Source organism: Ischnura elegans, chromosome 10 (assembly GCF_921293095.1).
Source record: "Ischnura elegans chromosome 10, ioIscEleg1.1, whole genome shotgun sequence".
In the NCBI taxonomy this organism is placed as follows: Eukaryota; Metazoa; Arthropoda; class Insecta; order Odonata; family Coenagrionidae; genus Ischnura; species Ischnura elegans.
In genome coordinates, this window is record NC_060255.1 from 96,684,923 (window position 1) to 96,706,568 (window position 21,646).

The 21,646-nt window shown below is 39.6% G+C and overlaps 1 protein-coding gene across 1 annotated transcript in view; it reads right to left on the reverse strand.

The window, feature by feature from the left end:
- The window catches only part of LOC124166484 (formin-like protein 5), a 678,638-nt gene that overhangs the window by 556,473 nt on the left and 100,519 nt on the right, over positions 1-21,646 (reverse strand). Inside the window, exon 3 of the mRNA XM_046544014.1 lies at positions 4,007-5,888. Coding sequence (XP_046399970.1) covers positions 4,007-4,930 — 924 coding nt within the window. The 5' untranslated portion in view covers positions 4,931-5,888. The remainder of the gene's footprint in view (positions 1-4,006; positions 5,889-21,646) is intronic.

Below are 21,646 nucleotides of genomic sequence, written 5' to 3' on the forward strand. Positions count from 1 at the left end.
AAAAAAAACACACTGATTACCAACGAATGAGGAGGGAGGCCGAGGTTTATTTTTTTTCTTTTTTTTATCATTCGAGTGAAGCCGAATGTTTCTTCCCATTTGCTGATTTTTGAGATTGGCATTGAGTGGAGAGTACAGCAAAGAGTAGGAAAGAAGGCGAAGCATGGGAGAAAGGGGCGGGGGGAGAAAAGATAAAAAAAACATTAAGAGCATCTCTCCGATAGTAGAGGGGACGAGAAGAGAGAGGGGAAGAATGTTTTCTCCATCTCCCATTAAAAGAAACCAATTTTCAAACGTTCTAATGTTGACTTTGTACGCATGGGAGCTCTATTCTTTCCAACATTCAGCGGCTAACACAAATGATGGCAAAGAAAGGATGTAAAGAGAGTGATGGAAATAGTAATGAAGCTAGAGAAGCCATTTTGGAGCTCAAAGAACGGTCTCGCGAAAAAATAAAAGAGGGCGCCTCACACAGGGAGCACGCAGAATCGCACGCGTGTAAAAACCTTTTCCCGAACAATTTTCTTCGAGTGTCTCCGCGTGCGCTTTCCATTCGCTCGTATGCTTTTAGCGAAAATGAAGGGAGTAATATATCCTTCGCAACACGGCTCACGCATTTCCCGGATGCCTACACGTAATACAGGCCAGAGCAATTATAGAAATGCAAGTCCCAAGAGCTGCCGTATGGACGGTACAGCCACGAAAGCTTCGACCAATTCGACAAGGACTCCTAATGGAAAAAATTAATTGACCTCTACGAAAACTTCCCTTGCTACTGCGAATTGTATCCAAGAGCCACCGATGCAGACATATTTGAGTGCAAAATTGAGTAATTGCGTCTTAAGTCAGTGCGTTTCCAGAATCTAATAGTCCATATTGTCGCCTTAGTCACGATTGATGTAATTATGATGCCATTAACTTCAAAATCAATCTTCTGATGACATTCAAAGCCCTAGTGCTGTATGATACTAGGTTTCTCACCCTTTATTTTGAATTTGGTAACGATTTCAGCGCCTTTTCAAAATTAGTGCAGCTAACGAGTCATAAAAATTGAGTAATCTTTTGTAATAAAAGTAGGTAACGTCTTTAATTCTGATTGCGTAATTATCATAAAACGAGATGTAAATGCTGTGCATCGTATGATAAAAATGTTAGATTCAATGCTTGGAGATTGGTATTTTCCAAAATATACATCCATTTCTAAATCAATAACTGTCATTGATATTATTGAATAAAAAATACAAAATTCTACCCTCATGTTTCACAAATACATGTTTCTCCGAGAGGGTCTCACAGTGGTGGAGGGTGTACAAGGAAGGTAACACAGCGCAATAAATCATTACGAAATCATACCTTCAATTTAAAACCTCAGTATTCAGCGATTACATTCTTTTAGTAATAATTTATCAATTTTTTCAGTTTTTCTAGATAAATTTACATTGGATACTTGATGAAATGCAACACGAAGGATTTTGTCATTGTGAACAAAATTTTCAACAATAATCACATTCTGAAAATATATATTGTTACATATTCTAATGTTTTCAGTTAATTATTTAATAAAGTCTAATTGGTGGAAGAATAGAAGGAGGAAGTTCGCCAAACTCCGATTGGTGATGTCATCAGAACTTAGTACAGAATTGTACACCAGATGAAGGGGTAATGGTGCATCGTGGTTTCCACGGTCATTGGACGGGAGCGGCGAGTTATGTCAGTAAAATTTCCAGGAAGCTTCCACGGAAAGGTTGAAAACCTGAATGTTTTGATACCGATTGCGCAAAAAGTAAACGACGATTACGGATGTTTTCATTCCGGTCCCCTGTGGGTTAGAGCGCTGATTGCTGATCGAAAGGTCTTGGTTTACAATGCCCCGTGAATCCTACGTATTCTCCCTTTCAAAAATCCTCGAGGTACGCGGTGGCACTGTACGCAAGAGAACGAGCTCTCGCACCCAGAATGAACAAATACAAACTACCGAGCTTAATTCGGGGTAGCTCTACTCTCCCCTAACCAAACTAATGTTCGAAATATATTACTTAAGGCCTGTTTACACGATACATTAACACGTACGAGTTAATGTCTGTTTGCATGAATGATTTTCGTGGACCGGAACAGAACATGTACGAATGCATGAACCAAATTAGAACAGGTTCTATTTTCTGTACATGCATTTGCACAAATTGGGTGGTTTGTTGTGTGTGCATGTGCATGCACACAAAAAACACTGTGCATGCATGTGTTGTGCATGCATTAGTACAAAAAAACACGGTGCATTTTGGCGTTCATTCTCGAGTTCATACATTTAGACATTAATCCGTACGTGTTAATGTACCGTGTAAACAGGCCTATAAAGAGAAATAGTTCATCCGGAAATATACATAAGGCTCAGCATTAAAAATACAATAACAAACCAGCCCACACTGAATCTTCACCAACAAAGCTTAAAGTAGTGCGTGTAGCTTTAGTGGTGTGGAGCCACTCATAAAATCGCCCTTCTCGGTAACTTATTTCTCATCGTTCTAATCTTGCATATATATTGAATATACAGACTGTCCTAAGGGTCGTGTGTCATTTTTGACCTCTAGTTTAGTAACATTTTAGTAACTTTCCCTCGAGCAATATTCTTGAAAATTGGCATACTTATGGGGAAAGGTCCTAAGTTTTGTTGAGTGTAAGCAAAATTTTACAATTTTGACCTTTTGACCTCACAATGTGGGCCCAAGACTAAATTTTTCATTTGCCTTATGGGGTTTCAATGTTGAAAATTTCAAGATAGAAAAAAGTCTGAATTTCATTGACCAAGACGTCAATTCTTAGGTTTTTGGACATGAGGAAACCGAAAATAACACTTTTTTTCACGAAAATTTAACCGTTGTGCGTTGCACCAGATCAATTACAATCCCTTGGCAATTTTTGCTTTCTATCATTGAGCATGTGTGTTGAGGGCTTATTGGTGTGAGACCTCATACCCTGCATAAATGTGCAAGAATTACTTTTGTTATTATGCTTTTTATGACCATGTGGTGTGCATTTGGAGGTCCTGTTGCATACTGCATGCTAGCGATCGGGTACCCCTTGCCTTACCTTAAAGGTAACACACAAGGAGTTACCAAGACCTGGTATAGTAAATGATTGCATTCCTGACCAACGATCGGGAGATCCAGGTTCGAATCCCGGTGAAGCCAAATGATTTTTTTATCACGAATGTCATCGTTGGTGCATATAACTTTCCATATGTACGCTTGATTGCGTACGAAGACACTTGTTCTATGCAGTGCTCTATAACGTTGGTGTCATTGTATTTGGAGAAGGCGAATGACAGCTTAGATCATTTGCGACATGAAGGAAGGGTGGAGAGAAATTACGACTAATTCGGGAGGCTATTGAGATTGAGAAATGCCCCCAGAATTTCAACAGACTTGACGGCGCCAGACCTGGAAAACAATCTTCCGAAAGAGAAAACGGCGAATATGTAACCAACAGGGTTATTCACTAGGAACGAAGAAGAGGCCGCTCGCCGCTCAAGGATAGGGCTGAGAGTTCTGCCGACGTCAGCGCCGCCCTCCTCCCCCACTACTCCGGTGGATGGGGGAGGTTGGACGAGTATATTAATTGACAACCAATTCCGTATTTTCATGCGCCCAACAACGGACGCGAAAGCTTGCACGACAAAGCGCAGCACGCAGCTGCTCCCGGAAGCAATTGGCAAAGCGTTAAAAGGTTAACGTTCAAAGGTTCACAGCATCAGCATTTGCCTGCTCTGAATGAAAGGCGCCAATTGGACAGCGGCTTAACGTCCCATCGGACGGACGGAGCGCAGCTCTTGAAGTGCTTACCCCAAACCATTCAAGAACGAATCGGGCAGCCTCTGAAAAACCTCTATCACCGTAAGGATTTGAACCCGGTTCGATTGGGTTGGAAGCCAGCACGGTTGCCACCACACTAACCCGATCCCCTGTAACGTTTCAATGAGCAGTACGGCAAGGTGATATAAGCGGAGGCTTACCTGAGTATCGTTCCAGTAGACGTGCAGCCTGTAGCCTCGCAGCACGTCGGGTGAGTCGTTAATGTGGTCCACGGCCAGCTTCACCGCCGGCATCACCCCCCTGCCCAGGGACCCTCCTCCGGGCCCCCGGGGACCGAACGGGAAGAACCCCGCGATGTACACGTCCTGCCTCCGGCTCCGAGAGCCCACCCTCAGCTCGGGGCCCGCCACCGGCCGCCCGAAGGACATCTCGCGGCCCCCGCTGCCTCCCCAACCCACGAACTCTCCCTCCCCGCCCCCCTCGGACACCAGGCTGGGGGCGGACACGTTGGGGGCGGCGGCGGCCGGGGGCGGCGGTGCGGGCCCCGGGGCGGGCGGAGGCGGCGGAGGCGGTGGGGGCAGGGCCTTGGGCATTTGTCTCGGCTTGTTCATCGGGGAGCGGGCGACGGAGGGTGAGGACGAGGAGGCCACGACGGGGGAGGGGGGAGAAAGGGAGGCCTGGGGCGGGTACGGGGGCAGCTGGAGGTGCGGCAGGGGGTGCAAGGGTGGCTCCGGGGGCGGGTGGGCCCCCCAGATGGGCACGTCCGGAGGCGGCGGTCCTCCGTTGCTCCGGTGCAGGCGGCGTCTCGGCGGAGGCCTCAGGTGGGACGAGGGCGGGGGCGGCTGGAGAGGGACCGGGACGATTCGGGAAGACGGGACCGGGAATATTCGGGAAGACGGGACCGGGACTGTTCGGGAAGAGGGGATTGATGAGGAGGAGGAGGAGGCGAGCGGGACTCCCGTGGTCCCGCGGTACGATTCCCGGCCGAGGACACGCGAGACCGGCGCGGAAGATGCGGTGGATTCGGGTGCGGCGTGGAGCGGCAGCGCCAGGGGGAGGTAGAGGAGGAGCAGGTGGATGGATGCGGTCAGGGAGCGGCGGTGCGGAGGTCTCCGGTTGGCCATCTTCGCTCGAGCGCGCTCTCCCCGATTCGATGCGTAAAAATCACCCCTCCTATTCCCTCAGGGCCTCTGAGGACTCAGCGCGTCGTGTGTGGGCCCGGGCGGCCCTCGGCGGTGCAGAGCGGGGCGGGCGGCTTCGGCAGACCACCCGCACCCCAGCGAACCGCGCCCCTCATCACAGAAGCGGGGTCGTTGTCATGGAAACGGATTGGTGGTGCCGGGGGGTGAAGCCTCACACCACCTCTCTCCTCTTTGGAGGAAAAGTTGAAACACGCCGTCGCTACGCCGGGGAAGAAGGTGGGAGGGAACGGGGGGGGGGGTGGAGGGGGATTGATAATGCTGTGGGATGATGCCTCGGTGGGCGTAGAGAAGATGGTGAAGTCTCCCGGAAACGCGAACTCTTCTCTTTCTCTCTCTATCCGCGGGGCAAAGAGAGTCTGGAACAAGTGGTCTTCACGCTACGATAGGGGTGGAAACGCGGGATAAAAAAAATCTTTCTCAAACACACACTCTCACACGAACACAAGTATACACCCACACTGACTCACTGATCCTTTTTTTTCTTTCGTGAGATAGCAGAGAGACACGGACCAGGGCTTGGTCAAGAGAGATAGTAGCTGTAAAAATTGCCCTTTTTAGCGTCGTGTAAGTGGTTGCAGCGCCCACTGGTAAGAAAGGGTCACTTCGCCATGACGACAATCGTAATCCCTTCAGTGATCGTTCACTCGGATATCTTCCTCTAACGTCGCGCGCCGCGATGCATCAAGTCATTCACTCCATCGCCCCGAGTGGACTTCTTTCGCTTCTCTGCACTCTCCTTAAGCCTGTTTCGCCGACGGCCGAATTACTTCGAGAGATCCCTTGAGACCCGATCAGTCGACTTTTTCTCCTCTGCCCGAGAGCAAACGGCTGATTCAATCGTGACTCAGTGTGACGGGGTTGGTTCCTCGGACTTGTCTACCTGCAAAGAGGAAAATAAAATCATGAGTACCACCGACCGCTAGCTTTATATGTCATTGTTTTTCTTGCAAATGAAATAAAGGATATGTTTACCCGCTACTTAGAAAATAAAGAGCAAAAATGACACATTATGATTTATACAACTGAGCTCCTGCATTAACTGGGCCAAACATTTACAGCTAGATAAAATTATTTACCGAAACTTATCAAATAAATTATGTATTAACCACTCACTAAGAGAATATAGAGCAAAGATGAGACATTATATTTTTAAAAAACTGAGCTCCTGCAATAACTGGGACAAGAATTTAGAGCTAGATAAAATTATTTACAGCAATTTATCAAATAAAGTATATATTAACCACCCGCTATGAGAACATAGAGCAAAGATGAGACCTCATCACTAAAAACATGAGGTCTTGTATTGACTGTACCAAACACTCTCAGCTACTCATAATCAATGACTGCAATTTATCTCGCTAACGCTTTACTAATAAGATTTTCGGAAAATAAATTCAGAAATGTCATGGTAAATACACAACGAACTTTAACATTTACTCATACCCTGTGATATATATTTTAATGGAATAATGATTTGTACTTAATATTTAGATGAAATCCTAAACCAAATCCCAACAGTTATCTATGATTAATTGATTGCACCCAAATAAAAGTCCGGAATAAAGTAGTTTTGGCGGGATATCTTATTTTGTAAGTCCTCACCAAGCTTCTTACTTTGGTGAGCTCTGCCCTCACCTTAAAAAACTGACTTCGGGTTGAATCACTGAGTGAAAAATCGGCGACTCATACTCATTCAGCACGAAATAAATTTATTAAGAACTATCTATATGGTACTTTCAACTGAAAAGATAGCTTAATATTAATGTTTCTCGTGATTAATGGAGACTCTGAACTAATATCGAGGGAAAAATGGTATAGAGATAATCTCCTCATCTTTAGATATTGAATTAAAATGAGTTGAAAAATTGCAAGAAGATACATTAAAATCGGTATCCCATAAAGAGAAGCATAGAAGAAAAGCATAGATAATAATACCAGGAAGTTCAGAAAATTACCCAAACAGAGATAAGTATGAAGTAAGCGAGGTATATCAAATAACAGGTAGGTTTATAGCCACGACCGTTATAAAGATTTAATACGACTCCGTGTCAGCGGGCACCAAATGGTCTTTTCATTTCGAAATACATTTCAGTGTAGGGTCAATCCATTTCAAATCACCCAATATAAATAAAATTTGTTGCTCAACATTTTTAATTTTCTTGATTTTTTAATCATGAGTCCCCTATAGGTAGACAGTCACAAATCACTATTTGAAAAAAATTTAGAAGCCATATTTTTTTTTGGCAGCCATTTTTAAAATGGCGGCTGGGCAAATTTTGATGAAAAACGTGGTTTGCATAAAGTTAAATTTCGAAGCTATTTTAAAAGATATCAGAATAATTCAAAAACCAGTGAGTTTAGCATGAAATGAGCTATAGGAATTCATTGTTTTAATTGCGCTATCATGAAAGAGAGTCAGTCAAACTCTTTCTGCAAAAACCCGGGAAAAATTTGTCAATATTAACTTTTTAAGACCTAAAATTTTTATGAAGGGAATGAGACTCACTAACCAAATTTTATTTCTGTGTTAAATACTTAAATAACTATTTGCAGCATAAGTTTTAGTTCTGAGAAGGCACTCCTTTTTTTAATACGGGCTATCAAAAATTGCTGAAAACCTTTTAACGTCAATTTTCGCAGGTCAATATCTAAAAAGGGACTGAGTGAAAACAAGCGAAAATTTTACAAAATGTTATTTAGACACACAAGAACATCTCCAAAAAAATTATGACTGAGACTCTTCTACATTTAGAGTAGTGGAGCAGTGAATTTCAGAAAAAAACGCTACCGTTCCATGCGCTCATGCAGTGCAAGTTAGCAAACAAGGGCGTGATTAAATAATTAAATTAGCAATAATTTTTATCTTAAACAATTACTTTACACATAAAATTTTATTTATTTATGTAGGTCTGCCTTACATTAATAATAAAAATTGATTTATAACTAGAAATCTTTTGTATCAGCAAAAAAACTATTGAATTATAACATAGCAAGAAGTTAATGCACTTATGTTTACAAAAAGTATTTATTTCATCTATTGTACTAAAAAACCATGCATATCAATATGTGTAGAATATAAAAATATGCAAGAATGCATTTGCAAGGGAATAAATTTTCTCAATTGACATATCAAGTATCATGTGTCATTAAGTCAGTGAGAGTTTTGCAACTGTAGTCTTAAATTCTCCCATCTACAACACTTTGTACAACCATTACAAGAAAATAAGAACAAAGTTATCAAAAAAAGGGCTTGCAATTTTATACAATTGACAATGGTCAAATGTTGTATAAATCGTTACATGCATAAAATAATCTTTTTTTCTAATTTTAAATGACAATGGACATTGATTACAAGATGCAAAAAGTCTAAATCTTCACCTTACTGATACATTTGTAAACACCACTTGAGTGCAGTGTGCACGCAGTTATTTTTCCCCAATGAACTTAGATGCTAGAAAATTCAGTAGTCTGATGATCATGAAATGCTGACCCTTTCGAAGTGACAAAGCATCTTATTTGATTCGAACTTATGGGGACATATCTGTGGTAGGTTCTTGTTCCTTTTACGGGTAAACAGCATGCAAATCTCTGAATTAGTTTTTTTTTATATTTTCAATTTCAGAAGAAGAAACAAATATATATTTAATTCCACTAATATTCTCTGAACAGTAATTGTACATATCATACGCGGTAAGGATCTGATTGGAGTATGGTCTTTGAAGTGAAACTCGTGTGACTTCTCGTTTTGTTGTTCCCCCTATCCCATCGCAAGAATTCTTTCCATGCGATGAGGCAAAGAAATTCCACTCTGCTCGTACACCAAAATCATTTTCATGTTGACAGAGGTTAATGAAGTTGTTCTTATTTTTGTACTGGCCGCTTGCACCATCACTAAAGTAAATGATCATTTCAGCGTTAGATATGATATTTTTAATTTCCCTAATCAGGTGATGTTGAAAAGTGTACACAGCTGTAGTGTTATGAGCAAAGTGGTCACTAATTACACAAATTGATTTGCAACATAACTTTTCATCTTTTTTAAAGTATATGACAAATGGATGAAGTGTCGCTTGATTATTAGTCCAGTAAAAACTTTGAATCTCATCCTGAACTGTAAATGTATAGTTTTCGGCAAAGTCACCAACCACCAAACACTGGGTTTCTGTCAGATTTTCTTTTGTTTCCTTGAAATACTGAGCTTGAGCTTTTGAAATAAAGTGATGGGATTTTAAAAGCACAAGCTTATCAACAAAAGAATACAAAAATTCTTCACTGGGCATTATCTGTGTAATGAGCTCTGCTCTATCGGTTTGAACCCACTGTTTGAAAATTACTTCTTCAGGCAACATGTCTAGTTCATTTTTTATGATATCAAGTAGGATATCTGGCCCAGGACATTCTGCACAGGTATTTAGCATACATTTTTCATTGTCAATGTCACAAACCATGAAAGCTATTAGGTCTTTATAACTTGCATTAAACTTTGCTCCTTCTATCATAAGCTTCGCATTTTGATGATGCTTGCAAACACACACTCTATGAGTTCCTGGTGAACCTGGAAGAACGCACCACTTTGGTCGTTGAGCGCAAAACATTGAGCGCCCAATTTTGTGTTCTGGGTATTTCTGTTTATAGAGGCTGTAGAGCTCATTCAGTGAGAGAAGAATTAACCTTTTCTGCTTCTGCACCTTAACATTTTTAATCACAGTTGAAACACACTCCTTTTTACCTGGACAAGCGACTATTTTCATCATCCTCATAAAATTCTTTAACACTGTTAATAATAACTTCACTTATTTTGTTGCCTTGTCTTTTTGAAAGATGTGGGAAGATACCTTGATCCTTTACTAGCTGCCTAGTTAATTTCACCATGTATTCAGATGCACCAAATTCCTCTATTATTTTTTTCTTTGACCATGATCTTGGCAAGAGGCTAATTATCTTAATTTTATCATCTTTACTGGAATCTTTGAATTTTTCTTTCAGTTGGGTAATAAGCATATCATACTCACTTTGTTTGTTTTCTGTACAATTAGGATTTTGAGCTTTTAAGTCATTTTGGAAAGATTCTTCCAATTTTCGCTTGACTGCACTTGTAATTTTATCAGTTTTTCTATGTAAAGCTGACAGTCGCTGTTCAGTGTTGAGTTTTGTTATTTTACACAAAGGAGATAATTCCAAAGTTTCGCAAATGGATTCTACTTGTTGCAAAGGATTATCCTCAACAAACTCAAAAGGCTCAGGAAGAAATACTGGGTCATTTTCAACACTATTTACCCCTTCTTCTGGTTTATTTACAAATATTTTTGATGCACAGGTTGGACATAAAGCTTGTCCAGGAATTAGGTCAATATCAACATTTTTTTTCTTTGAAAGGTGTTCAATTAGAATTTTACGCAAACCATTTTTAACTGTTTTTTTGTGAGTACCGAATGGGTCACAACATTTTTTTCCAAAAATGTGATAGTATTTTTCTAAATATTTATCCCTGTGGTAATGGCAAATGTTTGTAATTTCCTTCGAAACTCTTAATTTAAGCAACAATTGTTCTTCAGGTGGCATGTCACTCACTCTTATTAATTCTGCAGGCACTTCTTTCTTGTAGTGTTGTTTATGGCACTGTTCACTTAATAGGTCACCCACAAAACAACTCATACTTAATCCTTCACCACAGAACAATGAAAATCCAATTTTAAAACTACCTGGACAGGACACGTTCTTTAGTCAAAGATCTGTAATCAACTGAGCATCACCTATCTCCAACCCCAGTGAAAAATTTGAAATAAAATGTATTATATCCTGCAAATCCAGAAACTTAATTTGTCATACAAAATGTAAGCATTGTCCCTCCTCCTATAAAGGAAAATCATCAAAGGCCCACAAACTACGCATCAATAACCACAGGGCATCATGGGCATCTCCTCACTTTGTCTCCTTCAGTGTTGCAAAATATTCAGCTGCTGTCACTTAATGATTGCTATAATGTAACTATTTTGGCCTCCCTTCCCACAACATACCAGTACCTACTCAGTAGACTTAGTTCACTGAAATTAACTTACATTTGACGTTTAAAGCTTTTCATCCTCCTGGATCAGCAGATAATTACTTTAATTGCTTTTACCCATTCAATCCTTCCCCTACCCTGCTACCCCTTACTATCCCCCCTCCCTCAACTCTCCCTGGTCCCCTTCCAGCATATTCATGCTTTTGTTCCCAAAGCTGAAGGTGGTAGTGCCACCAAAAATTTAAATTCTGTGGTTTGTGTGTTTCTTTTATCATATTCCTTGAGCCTGACCTGGATGCTGATTGACTCATTTTTAATATTGGATACATTTTACATAAATTATATACAATTTATAATTCTGTACACAAGGTGTACTATACCATAAAATATTTGTTTTTTTTCAAACGATACACATAAGTATATAATCAGTTTACTATTCACTACCAGGGTTGAGATCAATTTATAAATAATTGATTACGTAGTTGTAGGCTGTACAAAGTGTTGTAGATGGGAGAATTTAAGACTACAGTTGCAAAACTCTCACTGACTTAATGACGTATGATACTTGATATGTCAATTGAGAAAGTTTATTCCCTTGCAAATGCATTCTTGCATATTTTTATATTCTACACATATTGATATGCATGGTTTTTTAGTACAATAGATGAAATAAATACTTTTTGTAAACATAAGTGCATTAACTTCTTGCTATGTTATAATTCAATAGTTTTTTTGCTGATACAAAAGATTTCTAGTTATAAATCAATTTTTATTATTAATGTAAGGCAGACCTACATAAATAAATAAAATTTTATGTGTAAAGTAATTGTTTAAGATAAAAATTATTGCTAATTTAATTATTTAATCACGCCCTTGTTTGCTAACTTGCACTGCATGAGCGCATGGAACGGTAGCGTTTTTTTCTGAAATTCACTGCTCCACTACTCTAAATGTAGAAGAGTCTCAGTCATAATTTTTTTGGAGATGTTCTTGTGTGTCTAAATAACATTTTGTAAAATTTTCGCTTGTTTTCACTCAGTCCCTTTTTAGATATTGACCTGCGAAAATTGACGTTAAAAGGTTTTCAGCAATTTTTGATAGCCCGTATTAAAAAAAGGAGTGCCTTCTCAGAACTAAAACTTATGCTGCAAATAGTTATTTAAGTATTTAACACAGAAATAAAATTTGGTTAGTGAGTCTCATTCCCTTCATAAAAATTTTAGGTCTTAAAAAGTTAATATTGACAAATTTTTCCCGGGTTTTTGCAGAAAGAGTTTGACTGACTCTCTTTCATGATAGCGCAATTAAAACAATGAATTCCTATAGCTCATTTCATGCTAAACTCACTGGTTTTTGAATTATTCTGATATCTTTTAAAATAGCTTCGAAATTTAACTTTATGCAAACCACGTTTTTCATCAAAATTTGCCCAGCCGCCATTTTAAAAATGGCTGCCAAAAAAAAAATATGGCTTCTAAATTTTTTTCAAATAGTGATTTGTGACTGTCTACCTATAGGGAACTCATGATTAAAAAATCAAGAAAATTAAAAATGTTGAGCAACATTGCCTGGGTGATTTGAAATGGATTGACCCTGTAACTTAAACTTATTAATCCTAGCATGAACAATAAACAAAAGTAAAAATTGAGCCTTTTAGTCAACATTGAACTGGAGGAAGAGCTAAAATGACCATTTTCACTCTTTAAAAGTGATTAGTGGAATAAATATCGCTTTATATGTCAGCAGTACTGTCTGTTGGTAGGCTTGGTGGATCAGCAAAAGTGCGTGGGATAGAAAATAAAATCAAGTATAGAGAAACTCAAGGAATCGATAATAAAAATTGTTAGGTAACGAGAAAGACCTATCAAAAAAAGTTTGTAGATAGGAGATTTATTGATTAATTTTTATTCCACCGAAATCAGAAATATATCGGTCTACACGTCAGGGTTTTGTAAGAAGCTAACAATTTAACTGGCTCAAACATTCTGAAGGAATTCCCTAGATAAGGGCAATCTATCCAGGCGGGATTCGAACTATCGACCATTGGTACGGCAGGTGATAACTTTATCCCACCACCGCCGATACCGACGTAATATCTTGGACAGTAACAGTTAAAAACAAAGCCCTTAAATTATGACGCGGCGACGTAGTTCAAGGTATAGGTACTCTTATCGTTATCAAAGTATGCCATCAGGTTTATTAGTGTTAAAGATCTTCGAGAATTTTTATTTACGTATGAGTTTTCAAGCTACCATAAAGGTCCCCAAAAGAAAGAAAAATTAGTACATAAAAACCTTAATTTTTCAGAATTTATATATTAACTAATGGGAAATCATAGCGAAATATTTAGACCACATTCTTTCTTGAAGGATCTTCAAAACGTACGCCGGGAAAACGCAAGAAAAATACACCACATACATCCACTGAAAGCGATTAGTGAAAAAAAATCGTGTGATGGGTCGATAAAGACCTCGCACGGCATTTGATGAGAAAGAAAGTCGACCGACGTGGCGGAGAAGGTGAATATTATTGGCTGTGGGGCTGGTCGGACGGGTGGATCAGCAGGAGTTCAGTGGAACGAAGGGGGTGGGGCTTATTAGGGGGAGAAAGGAGGTGTAAAGAATACAGTGCGGCGTGGAGGGGGCGGCTCTCAGATTGATGGTGTAACGGGAGATGTTTGAGCGTTGGCAGTGAGGAGGCGTAGCTCTGCTCGACGAGACTTAATTTCCCAGCAAGGGCGAGAGTGAGGAATGGAAGGCCGGAAACCCTGAGACAGCGAAAAAGGGCGAGCAAGCAAATAGAGACATAATTTTGGGCATTAATCAAAACTCAGCCCGGAGACCTAATTACCTCGCGCCCCCCCAAAGTGAGCGTCAATAAGGCAAAGGAGGATAAAGGGTTATGGAGGCATTCAGTAACGCCAAGTTACGATATTAAATGGTATGAAAGGCACACTTTGAATTGCTCAGAAGGTTCTCCTCATCACTTACACTTGGGCTGCCAAGCATAACTTAATCTCTCTTACAACCTTCAAATGAAACCATGACGAGTCCCTGGGACTCAAGTGGAGGAAATAATGAAGTAATATTGTTCCTTTACACATATGGTGTGACTACAGACAACAAGCAGATGGTACCCACAAGGACGATTCTCTTTAACACGGGTCTTTTATACATAAAAATAAGCATTACAATAGATAAAAGGTATTAAAACTATACTGATAGCCTCTTCGTAGGACTACCATTTGTTATGCTACCATGTAGGCTTTGGCTAAAAATTAGCTGAAATATTTACTGGGGTCATGTATGTGATCGGCATCACCTTTTTCTTGACAAAACACGCTTCTTCATTTGTGTTAAATACAGCTAGAGAAAAGGAAGCCAAAGGTAATTTTGATAAAATCATATGTATTTGAAACCACGAATGTATGCCTAAAAAGAAAATAATGATCTGAGTCAACTTTGTCATTAGTTATGTTAAAGAGATCTTTCTCACAAGATAACGTAGCAAAAAAATATAGTTACCATTCAATAGATCATTAGGTGACATTACATGCCAAACCTTTAATTTTATGGAGTAAGAACCGAACAACATCTCGGCTCGATGAATCTGGGTATATTGATAAAGACTAATATTGGCAGTGAATAACAGTGTCAATTTAATGTGGTCATCAATAATAATAAGTTTATCTTACTAATAGAATACTAGCAGGCCGCCCGATGTTGCTCGGGAAGGATAGTTTCTGGAGAAGTGGGGAACTTGGAGTTTGGAATTCATGGTCACATGGCTGGATTTTTCGGCAAAGGAACAAATAAAGCAAGGTTACGGTGTGCACATTTATGATAACCCAGCTACCACTCTTAATGCATCCCACGGTTCACTCAAACTTGAAGTAAGACGGTGAGCGGAAGTCATTGAACAGCTAACAATGTAGAAAACGATTTTCGTGTTACGCGCACGGGATCAGCTTATTCTCAGCTCCACAAAATTGATCGTTATGCGTGGCCGTATGTGCATAGAGCAAAAACTTCGTGTCAACGCATACCCCAACAAAAAGGTTTGCACCAAGAAAATTAATTGGTGAGTGTGGTATCCTTTGGGTTATGCTTTTCCTTTCAACGTGACACGATATGTGCCTAACCTGCAGGATGTCCAACAACAGCGGTTTTATGACGGGACTTAACAAATTTTTGCGCGGATTTTGGTGCGCATTTTTTTGTGAAACGACACAAAGATAGTTTGAATAGAAATATCGTGCAGGAATACTTCCTCCTTTGGTTTAAGCTTTTATAGAATGAGAATGACAGAGTGTACGGTGCCTGAACTGGGTCAGGCTAATAAAAAAATCGTGGGACATACAATATTAGTGATCTGTGCTTCCATTTCCTCAGCTTCACCAAAAAAAGCCATCCATCCTTAAGTTAGTTGCATAGAAGCATTTTGGGTTACCCAAGCTATTTAGTTTTTTTTTCATCCCATATGACTTGGAGAAGCGATAAGAGACCTTTTCTAGAGCCACGGAGTTAGTCGAAAAATGTAAAAAGAGGAATGCATGCACCGTTTTCAGTCTCTGAAAAAGCCGCTTACGGATATTCCACGCTTAGGAGAATTGACCGCGACACGAGGGGATCAAAAAAAACAGCGAGGAAAGCGGTTTGGCGCGCTGATATTTATCCCCTGAGGGACTCACATCGATTTCCGCGTTCACGGAAACGACACTCACTTGGGACGGGTGACGGTTTGAAACCGCACGGTGTTTGCTACAACTAGACTAGACTAGTGGTAAGGGGAGGGAATCGGGTATCTATTGCGTTTCTGTTGCACGTGAGCGCGCTCTGGGGACTCAACCAGCTCGGAAAAGGGTGGTACTGACATTAAAAAATTCTATTGAGTTTATAATACATTTTCGGGCTTTTATTATTATATTTTGTTATACAAATTTTTTCTAGTTGGCTATATTCCATGCAGTAACAGATAATGCGTAATAGCTAATGTCTAATGAAAAAAAATCATCAAAATAAAAGTATAGAATAAAATAAAAATAAAATTACCATGTTTTATTACACACTTTATTTTAAATAGCACGACCCGGGTTTCAGCATCTAATGCTATCATCAGGTGATGATCACAGATTAGATACTGAAACCCGGGTCGTGCTGATTAAATTTAAGTGTGGAATAAAACATAGTAATTTTATTTTTGTTTTATTCTATGATGAAGAAATTCCACAAAGTAACGCCTGAGACCGCGTCTTATAAAACAAAACTAGATCGGCGAAATCGAAAATTTAAAATTAATATTGAAATTAGTTTATCCCAAGATATATTTTTATACCTGTTCTTAAAAATGTTGATTTTGCCAGGAAGCGGCTGAAACAGTTCTGTAGGGAGTCTATTGCAATCATTAATGGTCTTTTTAACATATAAGAACTTATTTCGTAGTTTCTTTGTGGCCGGCAATTCATCTTTCACTATTACATATGGTGTCACAACCATTGTTGGCAGTGGAGTTATACATTAAAATGTCGAAATTACCATTTGTTTCTTTTAATATTTTATCATAAATGTGTCGCATTTCCGCCACACACAAGCCTGAAAGGATTCCATACGTTCCTCAAAAATTAATATCACTGACCAAGGTTTACAAAAACCGTTACCAAGGTAACAATATTTCGCTACGATCCGCCTTATATGGAACACCAGGGTGTGGGGAAATTCTAGGTCGGTGAAATAAGTTTCTGCAGCACTTTACACAGTTGTTTTATTTCTATATATATTCCACATTGCTTAATCCTCTTCAATCTATATGCCCTCATTCACCCATCTCTATGGAAGACTCTTAACAGCAGATCACATCTAAATTCATTCGAGCAATGCTTTAGTTTTGTTGACAAACATATGAATATGGCAATCAAAACTTCGTATCAGCACAGCGTTATCAAATCAAATAGAATGGAATAATATTTTCATGATACCGGCAAAACCCACTGCCTATTTTCTTCATTCTTTTCAGCTCAAGTTTCTGGCATATAATTTATCATTTGAATAAGGAAGCATTGCATTAGGTATACAGAAGTTACCTTGGCACCTATTTTTTCTAAGCTCGAAGATGCAAGGTCATCTGAGGATTACCAGCTTGTACTCGATTTTCCAAATTCTATATTATAATAATTCATGGCACTACAACGGGGAATACGAGTAGCTACATTCTCGTGAAATCCATGCAATACCTTTACGATATTCACGCAAAATATAGAGTCCTATTCTCAAGCTAAAGTTAAAATCAGAAAAGTTATTTGTGCACAGTAACGGCTGGGATACACACTTAAGACATGGCCGCTTCCGCCGTGACATTTGCGTGTGTTTTTAATGCTCGGGTTTGTTTGGATTAAATGTGAGTCTACATCCCCTGACGAACCTATTTGCTCACCGATGAATTTTTGGATGACTATGTATCAAGTTCTCATGCGCTGGCTTTTTAGGTTCGTAATAGCTACGGGGAAGCTAACGTCATTTACGAACACTTTACTGACGAAATTAACCATATCTTACGGACGCCAACCTACTACGGAAGATCAGATCATATAAATAAAATAAGAGATAGATTGTAGAACAGACATATTCAGAATGTCTTTTTTTCCACGATCAGTAGGAGATTATAACGGCAGCGATAGAACTCATAAATAGATTGCATGACTTGTGGTGTAGCCAACTGACCTATGTAAAACTTAATGCATGTTTCTTAATTTTATTATTACTTCTAACAGCATATAGTAGTATAATTTGTTAGTATGCGTTACGTTTTTTGTACTGTGTGGTGTGCATGCTGAAGTCCAACTGCATGCTGCATGCTGGTGATTGATCACCCCCTGCCAAACACCCTAGAGGTGGCTCGCAGGGTATTATGTAGATGTAGATGTACTGATAGAATTTTTTTACAAAACAGTGTACTGAAAAACGACGTATATAGGTGAAGCATACCACACCCAGGCAATACCCTTGAGGCACCTTGCAGGATACTTTACCGATGTAAATGGGAGCGAACATCCTAAAATGCTTGGTGATTGAAACCAGGTACACACACAGAGTCGCTTGCAGATAAACGACAGTGTCGGGACGGGGCTGAATGCAGGAGGTAAATATCAGACGCGGCCTGGAGGGAGAGTGATCGAGCCACAATGGCAGCGCCATCTTTGATGCCAACTGGAAGGGAAAAAAAATCGCATGCCAAAAAAAAAACTCTTTGGCGGATGTCAACGGTGTTTGCCGCAAACAAACGGTGCAGTGTGTTCATTGCGACAATGTTTTTTTGGTATGTAGATTTATCGGCTAGCTTCCGTAACTGTATGCGCTCCAATGAAATAAATAATAACAGCGTGGAGGACGCTGCGTCTGATTTTTTTTTCCTGCCCACCCAGTCGAATATCGGATAAATTTGCATGCTAAAAAGCAAAACGAGTGAAATGCGTCGATGATAAGAGTGGAGGAGCTCATTCAATAATTTTTGCCGGCAGATTTGTTGACAGTAATAATTTGTAACAAAAAAATTGTTTTTGCTCATAGCTTTCGCTTTTCACAAACAGTTAAAAAATGGCACGGAGAACATCGTCTTAGAACTACCATGAACATTTCCATGATGAAATATAAAACATCAATTTTAATTATTACACTTTACTGCACAAGTCCTCTGCTAACCATAGTTTCAATAAATCTAAAGCATTTTCAAGGAGAGAATGAACGATAAGAATGGCCTTAAAATTTCAAAACCGTGGCTGGTTTAGGAGTTGTGTATTTAAGTGCGGAAATTACCGTTGATTCTCTATGGCCGTTTTCCAATTCGCAATTATTCACCCTTCGTGCACTTTTTGATCGTACGTGACGACAGCAAGGGTGGATCCAATCGGCGAGGGTGCAAGGGAACGAAGGGTAAGTGAACAAGGGAACGCGGATGCTCCCTCGTTAACGTGCCCTCGTAGGAAGTGGACGTGAAAATGGCGGCAATGGAAAACTCAGAAATCTTGAACTGGAGTTGTAAGTAATTTTGTGTTTATTGTGTGCACAGAGAGAGCGTCCAATCGGTGCTAGAAAAGTCAAAATACTAAGCAGTATAAATTACAAACGTAAAAAACCGAGAAGCAGGGTGAAATTGAATCTTAAATCAACCACCAGTTGTCCTTGATACTACCCTGCGCTTCACATTTCGTTATTGTCAACAGTTCGCATTATTTCCGTTCACACTTTACGACACCAGGAGAGCATTAGTAAGGGAGCAGGGTGCAAGTGAGAAAGGGAACGAGGGAATGAGTGCACACTGCGTGGATTGGAAAACGGCCTATATTTTATCATCTATATATCGCATTTCCCCCACGCCAAGCCTGAAACGATTTCATATGAACATTTCCATTTCCGTGACCAAAATAGCGAAAAAATTGGAGAGATGTTTTCACGAATCGATAGTTAAAGGAATTCGTTTCTCACTGAACAACAAAGGACTCGACTCAATGGTGGAAGATCAAACCCGGGTTTTAAAATCCGTCACAACATGCCCTTAAGTATTATAGCAGCAGCTGGAGCCCTATACTTCATTTATATTATATTTGACTTCATCAAAGGCCTTTTAGTTGGCTCCGTCCTCAGGAGGTGGTATTTGGCCAGGAGTAGTTGCAGCTGGGCTTGCAACATGCAGCTGTATTATAGGACAAGAAGTCAATAACTTATTAGATATGAAGTGAAACACTTTACACTTTCCATATAAAAATTTATTTAACTACAGTCGACATGTTTCGCTGCACTGCAGCATTATCAAGACTAGACCAAGAAATTAACCATTCCAATATGTAATGTTATAATATACTTGGTTATGTTATAATAACCTATATGTTGTAATATATCTGGTTAATTTCTTGGTTTAGTCTTGATAATGCTGCAGTGCAGCGAAATATGTCGACTGTAGTTTAATAAATTTTTATGTGGAAAGTGCAAAGTGTTTCACTTCATATCTCATAATGGATCTCCACAAAGTATCTGCCTCATCCATCCAATTCAACAACTTATTACCCTTTGAGCACAAAAGGGCGGTAAATTTTCATATTTCTCTAAATCATATAAAATATTGGCCGTTTTTGTAAATTATAATATTAAATTTAGTCAAAGATATTATTTTTGCTAATGTTGGTGCATAAAATTTGTCCACTATTTATAAACTAATATATTGAATATTATTATAATATGATAGTAAACTAAGGCAGTTCTGCCATCTGGTTACCTAAAGCTCCTTACACATCGTACATGTCATTGTTTTTAATTATTATGAAATAATAAACATAATTATTATTATAAATATATAATTGGAAGGTGAAAAATATTTAATTGTTCAGCCCTGCGGATTTTATTATGATAGCATGGTTGTTATTTACACTTATGGCATATATATTGAACATATACGTATTGGGCATTGTTTTTACCTATGTACCTACCTTGGTATTTTAAATCTTTAGACCTGAGAGCCGCTGAGCATTCCCTAAATTACAGAACATCGCGACAGCAATGTGAGACTCAGAGCCTAGTGTTAGTGAGTCCTAGCGTTACGGCTATGAGAGCTTCGTTATTATCACCATTAAAGGCATAAATATTGAGCTCTTCATGCGTATTAGGCATTGTATTTTAGCAAAATACCTCAGTATTATAATAAAGACCTGTGACCCGCTCCCCATCCCACATTTCCCTCGCGATATTGTTTAATTTAGGGGATACTTAGCGGGTCAAAGGTCTAAAGATTTATAATACTGAGGTATTTTGCTAAAATACAATGCCCAATACGCATGAAGAGATCAATATTTATGTCTTAATTGGTAATGATAACGAAGCTCTCAGAGCCTAGTGTTAGTGAGTCCTAGCGTCACGGCTATGACAGCTTCGTTATTATTACCATTTAAGATTGATTGTTTGAGGCGCAACTTGGTGAAAGCGAGTCATTATTAAAATTAAAAAGAAGAACTTTGCACTTTCACATTAATATTTTTCACAGGTGACGTCTGATGATGGCGTCTAACGTTGAAACCATGGTCGTAAATGTGTGAAAAAATATTAATGTGAAAGCACAAATTTCTTCTTTTTAATTTTAAAACCATTTAAGACGTAAATATTGAGCTCTTCATGCGTATTAGGCATTGTATTTTAGCAAAATACCCCAGTATTATAAATCTTTAGACCTGTGACCCGGTAAGCATCCCCTAAATTAAATAATATCGCGAGGGCAATGTGGGATGGGGAGCGGAGTAGGTTGGAATGTCGTGAGCGACAAAAGAGTGCAATTAGTGGACCCCTTGAGCGCAGCCCCGCCGGAGTCGTAACGCGCGCTCCGCTCATTAGCGCGGATCGGCGCTGCAGCATCCCGATGCGATGCACTACAACCACCCCAGCCCTTCTTCTCCTCCGCATATCCCGGCGGGCCATATCTCTTCTCCCCCGCTATTCCTCCTCGCTTTAGGCGCCCCATTAAAGTCACTCCTCGCACTGCCTGCTCATGAGTACGCAAGTTAGCGAAGGGCGGTGATAATGCATCACTCAACGAAAGGTTTAAATGATAAAAGAGGTTCCCTCGGTGAATACAGGATTCAAAACTAACATTTTGAT